Source organism: Triplophysa rosa, linkage group LG12 (assembly GCF_024868665.1).
Source record: "Triplophysa rosa linkage group LG12, Trosa_1v2, whole genome shotgun sequence".
NCBI classification, from domain to species: domain Eukaryota; kingdom Metazoa; phylum Chordata; class Actinopteri; order Cypriniformes; family Nemacheilidae; genus Triplophysa; species Triplophysa rosa.
This window is the reverse complement of record NC_079901.1, coordinates 22,083,416-22,103,711: the sequence shown is the minus strand read 5'-3', so window position 1 is coordinate 22,103,711 and position 20,296 is coordinate 22,083,416. Positions and strand designations below refer to the sequence as shown.

General features: G+C 39.5%; 2 protein-coding genes across 3 annotated transcripts in view; one reads left to right on the top strand and one right to left on the bottom strand.

The window, feature by feature from the left end:
- The first annotated feature begins 243 nt into the window (after nt 1–243).
- Nucleotides 244–4,175, top strand: arsa (arylsulfatase A). Its single transcript, XM_057347991.1, has 8 exons — nt 244–647; nt 1,081–1,321; nt 1,412–1,630; nt 1,728–1,897; nt 1,980–2,104; nt 2,352–2,479; nt 2,746–2,848; nt 2,935–4,175. Exons 1-8 carry the CDS (start codon nt 427–429, stop codon nt 3,231–3,233), a joined length of 1,506 nt encoding a protein of 501 aa, XP_057203974.1. The 5' UTR covers nt 244–426; the 3' UTR covers nt 3,234–4,175.
- Nucleotides 4,176–4,906: 731 nt separating this feature from the next.
- Nucleotides 4,907–20,296, bottom strand: part of mapk8ip2 (mitogen-activated protein kinase 8 interacting protein 2) — a 28,153-nt gene continuing 12,763 nt past the window's right edge. The window contains exons 3-13 of one of the 2 annotated variants that reach the window (XM_057347989.1): nt 16,631–16,852; nt 16,473–16,551; nt 15,867–16,061; nt 13,327–15,654; nt 11,781–11,856; nt 11,398–11,570; nt 11,042–11,151; nt 10,837–10,959; nt 10,659–10,729; nt 10,131–10,229; nt 4,907–8,316 (exon numbers count right to left, since the gene is read on the bottom strand). In XM_057347989.1, coding sequence (XP_057203972.1) covers nt 8,244–8,316; nt 10,131–10,229; nt 10,659–10,729; nt 10,837–10,959; nt 11,042–11,151; nt 11,398–11,570; nt 11,781–11,856; nt 13,327–15,654; nt 15,867–16,061; nt 16,473–16,551; nt 16,631–16,852 — 3,549 coding nt within the window. In that variant the 3' untranslated portion in view covers nt 4,907–8,243. The remainder of the gene's footprint in view (nt 8,317–10,130; nt 10,230–10,658; nt 10,730–10,836; nt 10,960–11,041; nt 11,152–11,397; nt 11,571–11,780; nt 11,857–13,326; nt 15,655–15,866; nt 16,062–16,472; nt 16,552–16,630; nt 16,853–20,296) is intronic. The other variant, XM_057347990.1, reaches the window with a different exon arrangement.

Here is a 20,296-nt window from a genome sequence, read left to right as displayed (position 1 = left end):
CGTCCCAAATCCGTATGATGTTCATTTTCCTGTGTGGAAGAAAAATCTTCTATGTTAAAATATTAAAGCTCACACTGTAAGGTTTTATTGTGTCCCAAAAAAGCACGAAAGAAAACGACTGAAGTACAAATAACAAAAGTAATCCGAACGACTCGTGCGACCATCCACTCAAACAGGTTGATATAGCTGCTATGAATAAAAAACTACAAATCCCACCAAGGAGCATCACGTGACCGCGATCAAGTGACCCACGCGGAAAAGCATGAAAGACTAGTTAGTTATAAATGACAACAGCGTTTATTGGCCAATAAAGCTGTGAAGATTAAAGCTGCTGCCCGCAATTAGGGTTTATTCATGACACGAGCAGAACCGAGCAACCGATCTGTCATGCTATTTTAACTGATCAGAAAACGATTTAATCCGATCATGGGTTCAAAGATGATAGCGTTTTTTGCATTGATCGCAGTTGCGTGTGTTCGTGCATCTCCGCCGAATTTCGTGCTTATCTTCGCTGATGATTTGGGCTACGGTGATCTGGGATGTTTCGGGCACCCGAGCTCTCTGACCCCGAATCTGGACCGACTCGCGGCAAACGGGCTACGCTTTACCGACTTCTACGTCACGAGTCCCGTGTGCAGCCCCTCCAGGTACAACCAGACTCACCTGTTCAATGACCGATAATCTGTTCTACTTAAATTATGCATATGTTAGGGTAATTTAATAGATAACATGTTCATAAAATTAAAAATGTTAAGATTTATATAAATCTTTAAATATTCAATCGTTTAATAATTTAGTGCATTTATGCTCTGGTTTGAACTGGTTTTGATCTGATATCCGTGCATCAATAAACATGTCCTTTGATTTATCATATTCTTATCTAATCTCTGGTTTACATAGTCCATAATTAATCATTCAGTTTATGGCGCCAGAATACATGTTGAGAGTGACAGGGTATGGGTATGGCCAACATAAAATGCAGGATGTATGTGTGTATATGCACTATATACCCAAATAACATTATAAGTATTGCAGTATTTTGTGCTATTCCAAACATGCCCATTATTTTATTCTGTCCAGGGCTGCACTGCTAACGGGTCGGTATCAGACTCGCTCCGGGATCTATCCGGGTGTGCTGTATCCGAGTTCAAAAGGGGGTCTCCCTCTCAAGGAGACCACCATCGCAGAGGTGCTGAAGTCCAAGGGTTATTCAACAGCCATGGTGGGAAAATGGCATCTGGGTGTTGGGCCGAACGGCATTTATCTGCCCACCCGACAGGGCTTTGACAATTATCTTGGTATCCCATACTCTCACGACCAAGTAATTATTGTCTTCTTATATTTCATTTATCTAGCTGCATACCGATGACACACTTTTTACAGACCATCACACTTTTTTACTCCATCAAAGGGTCCGTGTCAGAATCTCACCTGCTTCCCTCCGGATGTGAAGTGCTTTGGTCGCTGTGATCAGGGTGTGGTAACTGTGCCTCTCATGTTGGGAGAGACGATCAAGCAGCAGCCTGCCGATTTCCTGAAGATTGAGAAGGCCTACGGCGACTTTGCCTCTCAGTTCATTCGAGTTGCCGCCCAAAATGAGCGACCCTTCTTTCTGTACTACCCTTCACATGTGAGTGCAGTGTTTGAAACATCCTGAACTCTCGATCTTATGGCTAAATATTTTGCATACATTTAATTTAATATGACCCATCTCTCCCTCTCTTTAGCATACACACTACCCTCAGTATGCAGGTGAAGAGTATGCAGGTAAGTCCCTTCGAGGGCCGTTCGGCGATGCACTGATGGAGTTTGATGGCACTATTGGGAAGATTCTGCAGACTTTGTTGGAAACAGACGTGATCAACAATACACTGGTCTTCTTCACTGGTGACAATGGGTACGTGTGAAATGAAAGTCCCATTCTTTTGTGACTGTTTTTCACTGTCACACAACGTACATGGGTGTGTTTGTGCTTCTAGGCCAGAGCTGATGCGGAGGTCTCGTGGTGGAAATTCAGGACTGCTAAAATGTGGCAAAGGCACAACTTACGAAGGAGGAATGAGAGAGCCGGCCGTGGCGTATTGGCCAGGTTTCATCCAACCAGGTGCTAGAAAAAAACACGGTCACAAAAGTGAACAACCTATTAAAAACGTATTGCAAGTGTCTTTACTTGAAAGCGCAGAGCATTTACTCACCGTCATGTAATTCCAAACCTGTACAACCTCCTTTCTCAGGTGACTAAAAATAGGTCACTTTTTTCATATGTATGGTTTGAGGTTTATTCTAAATGCCTAATAAATGTGCTAACATATGCTGTACATATACTCGCAGCTCATGAATGTGTTTTTCAGGTGTGACTCATGCTATGTCCAGTTCTTTAGACATTCTGCCCACTTTTGCCAAATTGGCAGGGGCTTCATTACCTGAGGTGCAACTGGATGGGGTGGAAATGACAAATATCCTGTTCAATCTCGGACCGGTAAGAGACAAAAAGATACGAAACAATTATCGCAGTCTTACATAGATGTAAATAATAATGGTCCAGATGCACTTTTTAACAGTTTACATGTGTTGGAACAAAATACAACCAACAGAACATTACCAACTGAATTAAAACGTTAAATCAACGTTTAAACCGTAAATGCTGTATGCATTAAGCAGGCCAGTACACATGAGATGTTCTTGCATTACGTCTAGGCTATTTTTCAAATTGTCTAGCTGTTTCAAAGGTGTTTGGTGTTTCAGAGTAAAAGAGAGACCATGTTTTACTACCCCACTGATCCAAGCGAGAAGTATAGTGTGTTTGCAGTGAGATGGGGAAAATACAAAGCTCATTACTACACACGGGGTACGCTGCATTCAGACTCTATTTAACCTTCACCTTTTTCCTCAATGTTTCTTTCTAACACATCTTTCTTTACCTCCCATAATTAGGCGCCACTCATAGTGAGACCACCCCAGACCAGGACTGTTCCTTATTCGCCTTCCAAAAGTATCATGACCCCCCTTTACTCTTTGACCTGGAGGCAGACCCCTCAGAGAACTACAACCTCACCGGTCCAGACTGGGATCCTGTGCGGAAGCAGATCAAGGTTTTGAAGGAGCAGTTTGAGGCTACTATGGTGTTTGGAGAGAGTGAGATTGGAAAAGGGAAGGACCCCACGCTACAGCCCTGCTGTACGCCAGATTGCTCCCCTAAACCCGACTGCTGCCGCTGCAATTCTGAGCTGTGATGGAGCCAAGCATTGCCAGTAGTAATACCACAAGAGAAATGATTGTGGTCTGAACATGAAGAAGCATGCCGCTTCTTGACATTCAATCACTGCACTGAATGAAAATGTATGACCATAGACTAGATTGATGATCATGTTAAAGGTTTGCCCAAAAACTGGTTACTCACAAACCTGTGCAGACTTCTCTGGGTCAAACCAGAACATCACTCCCAACTTTAAAAGAATGAAGTTTGAAGGGTTTATATTTGTTTCTTTAATTTATGCTTACTTCATGAAAAACACATTACAGTAATGACCTTCGAGAATAGCAGGAATTAAAAAGTGTTAATGGTCCCAAAACGAATTTCCTTTATCTTATGTTTTTTTGAAATTCACGTATGAAGAAAACAAAACAAAAACATCATTACCATATTTTAATGGTAAGTGTAAAAAGTGACTAATTTCCTTGCAGGTGCTGGCCGGAACATCATAAACATAAATGTCAGTGTTAAACTATGCTGTCATACTTTGCATATTTATAACAAATAGACCAGTCCAAGAAACTGTGTAGGAAACTGAAAGAACAAGTATGAATGTATACTTTGTATTCTTGAGATTGATTTTCTTATAATGTACTTTTAAAGTGATTGTTTAACCAAAAATTTAAATTCTGTCAACGTTAACTCACACTCTTGTCATTTCAAACATGTATTACTTTCTTTCTTACACAGAACACAAAAGAAGATATTTTGAAGAATGTTGTTTAACTGGCACCCATTCGCTTGCATTGGTTTTGTGTCCATACAACAGAAGTGAATGGGGGTCAGTGCTTTTCGGTTACCAACTTTCAAAATATCTTCTTTTGTGTTCTGCGGAAGAAAGTCATAAAGGTTTGAAATGAGTAAATGATGACAGAATTTTTATTTGAACACTGATTTTCATAAATAAAAGTAAACAAACTCATGTTTTTAGTTTTTCTTCCTTGTCTAAATAAAGGTATCGCTAGTTAAAGGGACAGTTCACCCAAAAATAAACATTGTGTCATTTATTCACCCTCATGTTGTTCTAAACCTGTATAGACCACTTCACAAGATGTATGTACTTGTCTAGAAGTATATGCATTGGCGACACTTTAACTTACATTTACTATATACTGATTGTAAGATAGCACAACTAAACAAACTAAACAAGTTTGTGATAACTCTTTATTAATGCAACATAATTCAGAAGGGTGGGACTGAAGCACAAGAGAATTAATTGCGTGACTAACCCAATGCAAGGTTTATTAGAAAGAGAAACGAGGTTACGCATACATTTTGATTCAGTTATAAATGTTATATTGCTTGTATTTTACAACGTTTGTGTAATGTGGAAAAAAAAACAGGAAGTTGTTCTGGACCAGCATTGTTTACGTCTTCCAAAGACTCTTTCTTCTGTGGAACACAAAAGAAGATATTTTGTGGTTCTATATAATGGAAGTCAATTGAATAAATATTATTAGATATGATTTACTAGAATGATCTTGCTTGCTCTATAAACACAATGCACTGTGCTGTGTTTCACATTTTCTGTTTTTCTCCTGTAAAGCTGCTTTGGAACAATCCACATTGTGAAAAGTGCTATATAAATAAAATTGAATTGAATAAGTTAAATGACCTTCAGAACAACTGGTTCTCGCCTTTGACAAACAAACAAACAAACAAACAGAAACACGTTGGTGACATCAAGCATATAGTATTTTATTCATAAGACCAAATCCATGACAAGGCAGTGAGATTTTTTTTTGTTTTGTTTTTTACAAGTTGTCATTTTTAAAGATACAAGATACATAGTTCGTCGTACTGAAGCTGTTTCCGTTATACAGTGAAGGACTGAATTATGTTAAAGTCCAGAAGGTTGTATTCCTTGTATTTCAGCTACCCAAGCTTAAGTTATCAGTAGTATTAGATGCTCTGCCTGAATGTGTTAGGGGTTCCACAGCCAATTTGTCACTACAAATCGCTAAAGTGAAGGCTAAAACATTTAAGATATTTACTGCATGAACACAAAAATATAACAGTCGTAACTAAAGGATCCGGAGCTCTGATTGAAATAACCGACTCATATTTTCTCAGGAACGAGACGAACATGATCGCTGATTTGACCCATTAGATGGTGAAATGCAGAGGACGGCGCTTGTGTTTCTGTGTGTGTATGAAGTTAAAATACACATCTGGTTGACACAGCAGATCTGTTGCATGTAACTCCGCACAAGATGACAACACATCCAACAGACAGATGTATACCAATGTAAAGCAGATAAAGGAAAGGTACAAATACTAATTCCAAGCTATTTATATCTTTTGACCCCATCACAGTTGGCTTTTGGTTGTGAGATATCATCATCAACAATATTATTAGTATTTCTTTTAAATTTACATATTTATCTCAATAACATACTCAACAGAAAGGACACAGCATGGCGACCCTGACTCTAGATTATTTACAGCAATCTAACCGAAAACAAGTCGCATCCAATTTCTGCTCTCCGTGAGAATGTCACCGGCACAGATCAACGCGTAACCATGGAAACAGATTGCAGGCTGCTTGAGTTTCCAGTCAAGTGACATTTGCCGGGAGTGTTGGGCTGAATTCGGGATAGCGTACTACCATACTACGAGTTCTGCAGTATGCAAAGTATCTGTGTGTTTGACATACCTGTCATAACATAAAATGTTTAGTATATAACCAAGTACACTGCACAACATACTTTCCTACAATGCTGACCTTTGATTTCTAGTGTGATGAATAAATCCGAGATAATATAAATGCCAGACGTTGGATTATAAATGCCAACATTTCCAACATAACTAGATTTATTTATAAAACATGTCACACAATAAGATCACGTGAGTGAGTACAGTCGCATACTACTTTTTGCGATGTTTATCACTGCATACTTTATGACTTCAAAACTGCTGTTAATCCTTTAACGCAGTTCTAAAGACCATGATTAGCTTGTTAAGATGTGCGCAACATGGTGGACCTCGAGCAGCAGATCTGAAAACATTTGGAATAGTGTTTGGCATAGTACTTACTGTAAAATAGTATGCCGCATGCGGTAAACTGTATGCTAATATTCCATTCCGAACTTCGTCTTAGCCCAACCATTGTTCCCTATATCTACCTCTCTAAGTCTACATTTATGTGATCTAAGGACCTGACAAAGTACAGTATACAAAGATGAACCCCTCAAATTCTAGAATCAAACAGGAGACCACTAGACTGCCAAAACCGTCTTTCATTATATTATTATAAGGCAATATAGTTTTCATAAGTATGACATTTTCATGTCTCAAGCACGCCCCTGATAAGGCTTCACTTCTGATGTAGGCCATTATGTGATTTTAAAAGTCAATAGTCACTGAATGTCAAATTCTTGATTGTCAGCTTGTTGCCGCTGTCATGGTCTTAGATTGTGTAGTACCTTGTGTGAGACAAATGTTCTTGTAAGTAATAAGTGTTTGAGAGCAGCAGGGGGAGCTGCTCTGCACAGCTTCAACACGTCCAGTCAAGGACTGGGATAAAACAAGGAACAGAACAACTGTTTCTGACATCTGTGACCAACTCAGAGGCATGCTCTTGTTTCATATCGTCAGAATTAGAACTGAATAGCCCCTGTAAAGCAAAAATGAATTAGGACAGTTGTTTTTCACATTTTGCTTCCTGGACGTTCCTCACCGAAATATCTACCTGCCATCATCTGAAGCATGACATGTGGATTATTTTAGATTTAATATCACAAGGTATCAAGGCATTACCTGATAATTATACAAGATATCAGAACTGTCAAGATTAGAGAGGTGTAGAAGTATTGTTCCGTTGAAAGCCCACAGGACTGTGCCGATCTCACATAGACTGTCAAGAACATTCCCACGACATAAATCATCCTAAAATCACAAATTATAAAGAACATTAATCCTATTTTTAAAACCCTTATGATTTTTGGGCATTACAACATTGTTTCCATTCCAATTAAGCAAATTTTTATCACCCTAGTGCAAAAAAACATCTCACTACCATAATTCTAAACATAATGGCATATAAGAACGTAATGAGAATCGTCATTGAGATTTACAAACAAACATCCAAACACAATAATGTTTGGGGGGTATATGCTCAATTACAGGGAAAACAAGTCCGTAGATTTGAATTGTCTTAAAAAACCTTCACTTTCTTAATAAAAATTCCCATTTTGTCTTTGTATTCAGAAGTGAACTATGACCCAGAAATGTTCTTGACAGAATTTGTTTCATTCATTTGATCATCAAGTCACCTGCAGAACCTGCAATCTGTCCCACTTTCTCATCCACAGACCATAATGTGATCATCTGTATTCACCTACAAACCACTCGAATTATACATTATTTACATTGCGGTGAAATCAGAAACGCACAATAAACATTCTACTACCGAAACAGACAATCTGTAGACCTATCAACGATTCCAGGTCACGTCCTACTGCCCAATCCTTTGAAGTACAAATACAGTAATGTATCAGAATCAAACAAATACATATTTACAATCCCAGTCTTACGATTCAAACCTCTGATCGCATTTCATTTGTAGCCATTTCACGGTTTTGTGTATGTGTGTGTTTGTGAGCATAACCCTGGAAAGCCATGCATTCAAACATGTGTAGTCATATTTCTAAATCAGAACTATACAAAATGAAATGCAACCAATGTATCCACCCCTCACCATGTCCCTGTAATTATATAGTAGAAAAGTTAAATAAACAAGCGATCCATCTCAATGAAGAATAAATAAAACGGATAAACATTGAAATAAATAGACAGACCACTAAGAGCCTACTGTATGTAGAGTATTCAGCTCAGTTCATGTTGAGAAAACGACAGAAACCGAGGAGGAGAATAAAGACATGAGGCCTATGTTACATTTTGAAAAGACTGGCAGACGCCCCGTAGTGGCCGAGCCCAGGAACAGACATCTGTCGAGAGGGACAGCAGTTGCCATGGTTACCCGTTTCCTCTACTCAAGGTAGATATCCTCGGTAGGACAGGCGTATTCTAGGTGTTCCTGGTAGTACTCCTGGAATGCCCGCCTACAACAAACATTAAGAATTAATATAAAAATTGGATAAAAGGGGGTTCTTGAATAAGTATTTGATGATATAAACTAAAGGATAGTTATTATTATCAACCAATCATTGCTCTCTAATGTTAAGAGCTAATGTTCTGTTGATAGGCATTAACAAGAATGCGACATGTTGCTTTTCATTAAACTTTATTAAAAACGTGTTCCCTGCTAATTACTCTGTGAATAATTTTAGAGATTTGTGCCCATGTACGCCCCCGCCAAAGGATTAGGTCGCTTTTAGCAACTTGTTAGCAACTGCCGTTTTTAAGACGTGATTAAGCTTTAAAAAATCACGAGTGGGTTAAAACTGGTGTGTTTTTATGCCATATATTTAGGTTTTGTTAACCACAGATCTTATTTCAGGCGATTTACCAAAAACCCATTTCAAAAATCCAAAGGCTTTGGGGCAATGGAACCAGAAGTGCTAAAATGCTAACTCTCTTCCCGGCTTGGCATACAAAAATACAGCATCTCGGAGTTACTCTATATGGTGGCACATAGCACATCTCTCAAATCTCATTGGTCCTTGCATGTCTCATGGTGAAGCTACGGTGGCCCTAAAGTGCAAAGCAAAACAACAAATTGCAAAACGTATTAAACACATATATGAAAACTGGCAAGACATGCAAGAAGCAATCATTTGCTAAATTAGTTTAAAATATGAATCGTTTTCTCACACCTACCTCTCGTTTCACTTCAGAAGACATTTAAAGGTACAGTTTGTAACTTTTTTGCAGTAAAATACCCAAAAACCACTACGCCAGTGTTTTGTTCAGTTGAGTACTTAAAATATCTCAAATGTTTCCAACTATTTGTAGATCGTGAGAAAATCGCCATTTTAACCAGTGACACGGACACAGTCACCTGTCAATGGCGTAATTTCACCTTAATTTGAACCTTCAGCGGAATGCAGGAAAGGAGACTAGAGGCTGTTATATGATTGGCTGAGGTGCCTCACGTGATTCGTGTAAGCCGTTACGCTTTCTCTAGACCTTGCATTTCCCTAATAACACAGTCTCTGGCGTTACCCTCGGTTTTCACTTTTACTGCCGTAGAAACCATGACATCACAGTCTCTTGGACAAATGTGAAAGTATTAGTGTAGCGTCTATCAAGCAACTATCTTGTTTTGCGCAGTCGTTTTGGAGCACAATTATTATTTATCGTTGCAGCTGGTTCTGTCAACAAAGACATACGGGTGAACCAAATGATCCAAGAAGAGTTTGGGATAAGAAGATATAATCGAGAGAGATAAAACTAGGATCAATAACTCAATGGACTTTAAAATGCATGTGCTTTTTAGAGTTTCGCCATTTTGAGATGATGTTGGCATTTTAATACAAAACTGTTAATGTTGAACTGAATGGAATGGCATGAGGTTTCTCATATTTGGGTGAACTATTCCTTTAAAACCATCCATATCTGTTCTAAAGTAAAAGGCTAAATAATGTACTGTATGTGTTAATGAGGTCATATTATGTAATATGACAGAGCTAGCCATATAACTCAGGTCTCCTGTCTGAGAGATGCTTAAATTATTCACACTGCAGTCTGGTCCGTGTTGTTATAATGGAGCCGAGAACAATTATTCTCATTCTCATTAACATCCTCATCTCCTCTCTAATATTACCGTGATTCTAAACATCACCCACACCCACAGGATGTGTCTCCTGTCTCCAAGTTTTAGCTCCCCACAGACACTTATCTCTGTGTCTCATCGGTTTAATGTTGAGTGTGTCAGGGATTGATGTGTGATGTGTATTGAGAGCACAGAACTCACCCCACACACTCGGCTACATGTCTCATGGAGTCCTGAGAGACGAAGACGTGACATGCAAACCTGTTCAGCATCGGGTGCTTGGTGATGAAACCGAAATAACTACAGGAAACCACACAGATACAGGTTAGCGCGACTTATTTCAACCATTACCTGTATTTCATCACTTTCAAAACTCAATAAAAAAGAACGTTGATCTTGTACACTAGGGCACAATCTGGCTTATTTTAACAAACAAATAATGATATCAAATGTATTTTTAATTTTGTTTATGTTGTGTTTTCCTTTTTGGTCAATGAATCATATTCAAATCAAGAGAGTTTGTAACCAGTCCACCAGATACTGGTGCTGAATTATTTACAATATTGTCCTGTGTAGTATTAACACTATATCTATAAGTTTCTAATACTGCAATTATTGTTGATACTGGTATATTGCAACACCCCATTGTACAACATGATCAAAATTGAGAGATCATTTTGCCTGATAGAAAAAAACATGTAATCCTGGCCTGTGTGTGTGTATGCATACCAGTTGTTTTTGGGATGACATCCACAGAAAGAGATGTTCTTCATTTGGAAGAAGTGACTACATCTGTCAAACTGGGATGAGAGAAATTATATTCAAAACTCCTTCAGAAAATCCTTAAATCTTACAATTTACCCACATTCTCTGTGCATCCATACTGTATTTTTAAAGTCTCTCTCACCTCCCCTGAAAAATCGTATTCATCGTCCAAACTCATGACCAGTTTGACTCCCTGTAGGCTTATTTCCAGCTCGCAGATAGACGGAGGATGAAGATGCACCGTCCTCTTCCTCGCCATCGCGATCTACAAACACAATCATATTAGTTCTGCTTTGCCTCGTGGGATGTGCAGCAGTCTGTCTGGTAATATTTCCTGCTGACTGTACCTTCTGCATGGCGGCACAAAGGATGCCGTTGCCTTGGTGATAAGGAACCTCCACTGAACCCAGGAACTGCACTCGGAAGCTTTCCATCCAAGCAGGGTTCCTCTTCATTGCTATGGAAACACACATAAACAGACACTGCTGACTAACCGTCTCTTCGACAAAGAAATCAATTGTGAAGGCCAAAGGAGAAAAACAAGAAAATGATCACGTGTGACTTGTTTGACGTATTTGGATCATTTTAGTTATTCCATAGAAATCCATCTGTTGGACTTAATAAAAAAGTCTGCATTCTTCGAATGAAACCCTGTTCTTATGTAGATGCTGTCAATAATAATTCATTTGACTGGTTTTCTTACTCATCAGATCTTTCGTCTGACCGACGACCTCATGGGCGTAATACGCCGGGAAAATCCCTCTCGCTCCCGTGCGCATGTTGTACCCACGGTACCAGTAATCGTCCTCCTCTTCCTCGACGAAAAGCGGATCATCAACATCTAGCTCCAGCTCATCTGCATGGCGTGGGATGAACCTGCGGTGTAGGCATTTGCATTATTTGCGTCATACTTTCTAAGCAGTCAATTTTATGCTTTAAAATAGATGAAAGGAATTGATAACGACGTGTGAGCCACCCTGGTGTTTTTGACGGTTTGGGACGGTACATTTTTATAAACTTTAAACATGCCTGGAGCGTTTGAACTGAGGCAGTTTTTTGAATACTGGTAGGCACAGTATTACTCACCTGAAGACCGCTCTGTGAGTCTGGTCTCTTTCTTCTCCGTTTAAAGTGCACGAGAAAAGCCCAAAGGATTCTGTGCCTGGAAAACATACATCATACAGCATATGCATTATCCTAACACTTAAGTAAAACGTGTCCCAATAGCTTTAATGAGCACTACTAATGCCAGAATCATGGGTTTGATCCCCAGGGCACATACATGCCTTCATAAATCATACATTTGAAATGCAATGTGACTAAAATGGATAAAAATGTGTGCCAAATACAAAAATGTAACCGGGGCGCGTTTCTAATTTTTCTACTCACATGAAAGTTAAGATGCTCTACAATGTGACAAAATCACAGCCAATCAGAACATATTTAATGTTAAACATATAATTAAGAATAGCGGAATTTTAAACCAATGAGAGCCAGTGTTTCTCGTTGCCCAGCAGTTGCTGTGGTGGTTCAGACACTTGGTAGAACATCTGACATCCTTTTGTCACATTATATCCTTCTTCTTCTGATGTCATCTCATAAGGATTATTAAACACCCATTCTGTTCTGTGAGACAGCTTCCTAAATTATGTAAAATGATCATCCAAATCTCTTAAACTGTACTAAAAAATCCAGAAATAGATCAGTGAATGGAAATTAATTTTATTTAGGTAAAGTACATTTTCTTTTATTTGTCCTTCTGGTGCATAAAGACCCTTAATGTAATACAAAAAATAATTTGACTCATATTACAGTTAAAATATGACAAATATTAATATATTTAGATATAAATATATTATATTATATTTAATATAATATATTAAGATTTGCTTCTATAGGAAATATACATTGTTTAGATTTTTCAACACAACCACTACCGGTCAATTAGTGTCAATTACTCATTCATTATTTTTAATATTTTTCCACATTTTGGAATAAATGTAAACTCATCTAAACACAAGACAAACACAAATGTAACTATGTGAATTATGTTAGGACTAAATAAAATAAGAAATATATCAAAACTGTTATATTTTAGCATCTTCAGTTAAGTTACACTTTCACCCTCAGAATTTGCAAAAATGTTCTATTGGCTTTTTTGATGAAAGCTTGATAAAGTTTCCCCCCCGAGATGTTAATAAAACAATATTAAAGGAGTTCCCATCTAGTCTGGGCTCTTATTGGCCACTTTTTCTTTATTCAGTCCAATTTATTTTATTTTAAATAAAGCTTATAAACTTATAAATGTATAAACTTAAAATATATTTGCAAAATGAGCATAATTTTAAATATCTAAAGGGACAGTTCACCCAAAACTAAAAATTCTGTCATCATTTACTCACCCTCGAGTTGATGCAAATCTGTCAATTTCTTTGTTCTGATGAACAAAGAGAAAGATATTTGGAAGAATGCTTGTAACCAAAATGTTCTTGGCCACCACTGACTACCATAGTAGGAAAAATTACAATGGTGGTCAAAAGTGCCCCAGAACGGTTTGCTTTCCTACATTCTTCAAAATATCTTCTTTTGTGTTTGTGTTCAGTACATGTGTGTGCTTTTACAGTTCACTTACTGGAGGACCTCGATGTACCGTTGACAAACACGTTAAGGAACTTCTTGGAGAAAGGCATATCCGCCTCAGGGGAGGAGTCTTCTTCAGATGAGCTCAACAGCAAATTGGGTCTCATGCCTCCAACCATATGTCCTCGCTCATAGGCATCTTCATCAGCTGCCTCTTCATCACAGATCGTTAAGAGTCCATCACTGTCATCACTCAGTAAAGAGGTGCAGCGTTTCAGACTCACCAACTCAAGCGTTGTGTTTTCATCCACCACCAGGGTGTACTTCATCGAGTCATACGCCAACGAGTCATCAACCGGCCGCCCGTGTGCAACATCAGAATTCCTCAACTCTCGCACGCTCTCGTCAATAGGTGGAGAACTGTCAAGGTACGTCTCATTTTCGTAGGGCGAGTGTACCTTCTGAAGATCCTCCAGAAAAGGAGAGATATCCCGTTCATCTTCATCTTCGTCATTATCTGTCGAGTAAGTGAGACTGAAACAGTGATTGGTCTGTATTGTTGAGAGGTCCAGCGTAAGGCTGTTTTTGACCTCTGTAATTCGCTGCAGATCGTGCCGACCAACCCCCGTCTCTCGACCCTCATCCTTGTCGCTGACTATACTTTCAGTCAAGCTGGGAGAATCCAGCTCCTTCATTCTCTCCATCATTAGGTCATTATTTGGCTCCTCCTCTTCTTCATCCTTCTGTTTGTTTTTCAATGAGTTCTGACATGTAAAGTCCACCGACTCATAGTTTTTTGTCCTTGTATTGGTGTCACGTGTGGGGCTGCTCATGAACAGACAGGAGTCAGTCCTCTTGGCATCCTTCTGTCCATCATCATACATACAGCTGGCTTCTCTTTCCTTCTCTTCTTCCACCTTCACCTCTGACCTCTCCAAGGTCACTTCCTGTGACCTTTCTTCACAATTCTCCTTTTCCAAATTGCAGCCATCCGTCTCGTTAAAAGCATCCGTTTCCAGGTCAGATGAAGGTGAGATGGTGTCAGAGATGGAAGCCGAACGATTGAAGCACTCTTCCGGGCAGCTGATTGGGTAAGACCCTTCTGAGATCATCCGGTTGACCAGGTTGCTGAGAAGCCAAGGAGAGTCTGAGTTTTCACTAAGCTCGTCCTCAGACTCCGACTCAGAGTCTCCCTCGCTGTTGCCGTCGTAGTCATCCACGGAGGGAATGAGTCTGGGGCCGACGGGCAAGTAGAAAGAGCGCTTGAAGCTCTCAAGGCTGTGGTCAGGCTCAATCTTCAGCAACAACTGTTGAGAGTTGCCATCCTCACAGGGGACGGAGGGGGGAAGAGTCTCATCTGGATCAGCTTGGTGTTCATAACCCTGTTCGTCATCGACGTTCTGCAGACCCATTAGTGCTTGGCCATCATCCAGATGCAACATATCTGGGCTGGGATCTAGAACCGGTGAAGGGTCTGGTTTAATTGGATCCGGTTGACCCAGCAGAAGAGATGCTTTCAGACCCACAATACCACTGTCCTGCTCAGTGTCCAGCTCCTGATCCAGTTCTGGGTCAGATGTCGGAGAGCTTGCTTCTTCGATGGAATTGGTGAGGTGTGAGGAACGTCCACTGCTGGATTCACTGGTCAGGTCCAGCTCCGTCTCCGAGATTGAGGAAATCATGTTACTAGCAAGTGGACCGCCACACGCAAATGCAGCCTCAAGTTCCCCTTCGATATCAGAATCTGATCCGGGCGAGCTAAGGTCATCGCTGTGGCGATCTGAGTCTGCGTAGTGCTTGGTGTTCATATCCGCAATACCGGGATCCGAGGAAGGTGAAGTTGTGTCATTCGCAGCAGCATCAGGTCGACTCTGAAGCATGTGTCGAGGTTCATCCACAGCTTCAAGGACATCTGATCGACTGGACGATACGTAGCTACAGAACGAAACTGACTCAGTGGGTTCAATGCAGGGAAACTCCACATACGAAGAGCCCTCGCCGTCCTTGCAGGCTTGATCATAGGTCTCCTTACTCATGAAGTCAATCTCAAAATCTTTATCCAGCTCCTCATCTGATAACGGAGTCTCTGCGTCATTGCCAAGGGGTGCCGTTGAGGACAAGCACCTGCTGGTGCTGTCATTTTCCAACTCCGGGTCATCGGCGGTCTCCGTGGTGACGGTGTAAGTGTCGTTGGTGAGTCGGGAACAGCAGGGTTGATGTTTGGCGTGGCCATTCAGATCGTGGTCCACTTCAGTGTCAGAGCATTGGGAAGTGCAATCATCCACAGATGGGGCAAGCTCACGTAGAGTGGATTCCTCAACATCAGGTTTGACGACAGTCACCTCAGAGCTACCGGATGAGTTATGTTGACCAAATGAGCCTGGTTAAAAAAAGAAAACAGGAGGACATATTAGATGAGCTGACAAGGATAAAGAAAAGGACAAATATGTAAATATGTTAATGGAGGTCACACAGAATATTTGGTGACAACAGGAGACACTGATTCAGGTGAAAACATTCAAGACGACACGGTCACATGTTCATGAACGGTTCATTTTGATTGGCCATTAACAACACCGTCTGACGTTTTACCATATTCAGGCCGTTCTCGTCTGTTGCCCTCAAAGTCATACAGCAGGGGTCTGCCGGGTGACTGATGGAGACCACAATTTCCTGGTGGGTTTGAGGGTGTACCTTTGGCAGAGCCGGTCGTGCCTGGAGCCGCTGGGCATGTGGTAGTCAAATTGGAGCCGTCCTCAAGGCAGGAGTGGTTAGAAGACAAACAGCCTGAAATACAGAGCACAACTATTCACAGTCTGTCTATCTGTATATGATCTTTAACAGGGATTAAGCAAACAAGTATATCGCCAAATGAGGATACTATGAAAAGCTTGGAGTTTTTGGGTCTTTGATACATAATTTGAGACATAATTTTGACATAAAAATGAAACTGCTTCATATGAGTCTTAAAACACTGTGCAAAACAAAGAAAACAAGATGTTAAACAAAAAAACAAGACTCACTGAGAAAAGCGCTATTAATCACAACTGAATTAAATAGAACAGAGTTTTACAGAAGTCTAAAAATGTATCTTGTCAAATGAAATTAGCTTATTTGAGCAGTAATAATCACAGAATCCTTTTACACAAAATGTTTTGGAGTTCTGAGTAACAAAAAGAGGCTGTGAGCAACAATTACCCTGTGAAGTCGAGTTTCGAAGAGAATCCTGCCAGCTCGACTTCCGAGATGAGACGTTACTGTTGTTGTTCAGAGAGTCCTGAAATGAGAAAAGAAAAGTTTCAATCATTTCTAGCATACGTGTGATTTAGATGAAGGGTAATGTGTGTAAGAGGTACCTGTGAAACCGGTGCAGTCAGGTTAAGAGTGGTTGGGCGGCTCTTAAGAGTCCCAAGAATAGGGGAGGGGGGCGGAGATGCAGATGGTGAGGGAGGGGCATCAGGATCCGCTTCCTCTTCTTCGTCGTCGTCTTCATCATCGATCATCTCAAACTCTTGGAAGTCGTCATGGAACGAGCACACTGGGTGGTGGAAATCATTCTTTTCTAAAATAAGACAGTCCTTTGTAGAAAAAAAAGAGAAGAATAAAGTCTATTTTAGATTTTTAAAATTTTTTGAAATTTTGTCTTTTAAAGAAATGGCCTTCGACCAAATTCTTAGATGTCAAGGGTTTAAGTAAATCAAAGTGCCTGTGATAAGAAAAATCTAAATATAAGGTTAAACTGAATCATCCTTTTAAATAAAACTTAAACAGATGGCTAAATGGACCAGACTTGGACCAGAAGATTATACACAACAAAATCAGATATCCATCAATACAAAAACCAACTCTTCATACGTCTGCCAAACGTAATCTTGTTTCTGTAAGTCTGAAATAGAAATGTTGTCTTCCATCCATCAGTTTGGACATATTATGTTCATCGCAGATTGAGGCCATCATTTCAGAAGCAGATGTTACTGTACTGTATACAGTGTTGGGTGTAACTAGTTACTAAGTAATTAGTTACTGTAATTTAATTACTTTTCCCTTGAAAAAGTAAAGTAAGGGATTACTCTTATTTTTTATGTAATTTAATTACAGTTACTTCTGATGTAATTAAACTAAATACTTTGTGTAATATATGTGTGTGCAGAAGAAGAATTTACATCAAAATTCAAAGTCTAACTTTAAAATCCGTGCTTTAATGTATAATTCTCACATTTGTAATTAATAATAATACTTTATGTAGTTTTATATTATTTATTTGAATGAATTAAAAGAGCTGTTTCATGTCTATCCTTGAATCACTTAACTCCTCAAGGTTGATGTAGGATATAGAAAGTCATTAGTAATAAGTAATGAAATACTTTTTGAAGAGAGTAACTTGTACAGTAATCTAATTACATTTTTGAATGTGTAATTAGTAACTAGTAATTAATTACTTTTTCAGAGTAACTTACCCAACACTGACTGTATATAGATAGATCTTGGCAGAAAGAATATACATCATACAGATAATAATTGGACTCATTTTTTTAATCCAACCATGTGGAAAAATTAAGACAAAAACGAGAGGATTTGGTGACATTAACCGAAAAGGAATAATGTTTCATTTTATTTTTGCTGAAAGAATACAAGGGTTGGGGAATAACTTTCCAACGCTGACTACATAGGGTCACTACACAGTCACTTTTGATTTCATGTCGTCTTAAAGTAAAAGACAAGAACGAAATGAAACGCACATAGAGAAACTCGGCTGGGCAACAGGAGATGGAGATCGATGGTACAGCTCCTCAGGTTTCAGGATCCTTCCAGGAATACAGCTCATGCCACTTTAATACCATCCATCATCTGATATTCGCTTCAGCTACAAGAGTGAAAATTCCTCTGTCTGTTGCTCGGCATAAGTGTGTGGGTAATTTCATTAAAATGTCCCACACCGCATCAGCTACACAACCGTCTGGCACTGCAGGGACCTGAATCTTATAGTCATCAAAATCAATAACGTAAACCAGCAGCAGCCAAGTCTACTGACAACCCATAACAACATCTGAGAGAGTCAGAAGAAGCAATAATGCTCTATAGATGTACTGCATGAGTGAACGAATAAAATATCCAAGGACGAGGGCTCACCTCTGTCCACCAGCAATGTTACTGCCCCTCAGAGACCGAGTCAGCATTACAGCAGCAAAAACAGTTTTGCTGAGCCAGCCGAACTCACGCAGAACTCATGAATGAATGCAGCGCTCGACGCTGACCGCATGCTAAAGGCAGAGCAGGGTCGAGAAACGAGATAAATGGATAAAAGATGCAGTGTTGTAAGTACATGACGTAACACTACAGGATTGAAACAGCACTGAAAGAGAAGATGAAGAAGCACACACAGATAGCCGCTGTATACTGCAGTGGATGCAGGATGGAGGTGGGGCGGCAAGCCACTGACGCTGTAGACAAGTATTTAATACCAATGCAGAGACATTACAGAGATAGTTCACCCAAAGATAAAGATCATTTCATTGTTTATTCACCCTCATGTCATTTCAAACCTGTATGACTTTCCTTCTATTGCAGAGCACAAAAGAAGATATTTTGAAGAATGTTGGTAACCAAACAACATTGACCCCCGTTCTATTGTATGGACGCAAAAATATATATATATTTTAGTACAACACTGCATAAACAAAGTATTTGTTTATTTTCATCAGTGTTTTTGACCTTCTCCAAAGGCTTTTTGCTGACATAACCCAAGTCGTGCACACAAAATACTGTTTTCACATATTCTATTTGACTTAGAAATATGTCAAAGTATAAAAGTTATGTCGTATCTCTGATCAGATAATTCTCATCAACAGCATACTGTAATATGCAAAACCCCAGAAACCCAAATCTTTTAAATGTATTCGCAGAGCTGTGGCTCTGTGTGATAAAATGAATAATCCATGAAGGATGTGAGATAGAGCGAGTGAGATGGAGAGAAAGTAAGTAAAGGAATTGGCTCCATGTACATTTGCTGGTTGGAAATGCACAGCACATTACACATCAAATAAACATAGATTCCCAGAAATACACAAACATATTTTGAGACTCTGGGCTTTAGGTCAGTAAGAAGACAGACACATAAACATTACAGATTCAAGAATGAATGGTAGGCTTTATAAATGACAGAATCTACAAGATAGATATAACAAAAAAAATCATATTTAATGATTATCTGGTGAAAGGAAAGATGAACAAAACATAATCAGAGAGAAAATCATTTTTGGAGATAAGCCGTTCTTAAGACGTGAGTCTGATATACAGCAAGTCTTCCTGTATCATGGCAGTACTTTAATCAAAGAGGTATCTGATCTCCAACAATCATACACATCTGAAAATGAAGCAAAAGTATACAAAGCTGGGCGTTCTATGGGCTAATCTATCCCTGGATTTCAGAAAATTCTCTAAATGATAAACATCAGATTATTCTTCACCGTACTAGGATTGCATTTATGTTAATTCATTACTTCTGTCACGCTTGGCGTGGGTGGTGAGACAAGGAGAGAGGACCCAAACGCAGACAGCGGGTAAGGGGTTAAACAAGACTTTTAATAAATAATAAAACACACAAAACAAAAACCCACGAGGGAATAAAACAAGAGTATAATAAGAACAAAGACTAACTACACTAAACAAGACTAAAAATAACATTTACAACATATTACACAAGACTAAGATACACTTAAGAGGACAAGAACTCACCCACACGAAACACGACAGAGTACAATGATTCAGCACAAGACAGAGGACACAGGGGCATTAAATAAGGGGACAAATCAAGAGGGAACAGGTGTGGGCATGAACTAATTAACAATCAATAATGAGGAGACGAAAGGGCGGGAACAGAGATGCAACACCGGAGAGTGGAAGACCAACAGGGTCAAAACGCCTCTCTTCACATAAAACAAGATGTTCTGTCATGGTTCTGCCACTAGGTCAAGAAAAGCAAGACAAGATGGGGCAGAACCATGACAACTTCAATGTATATC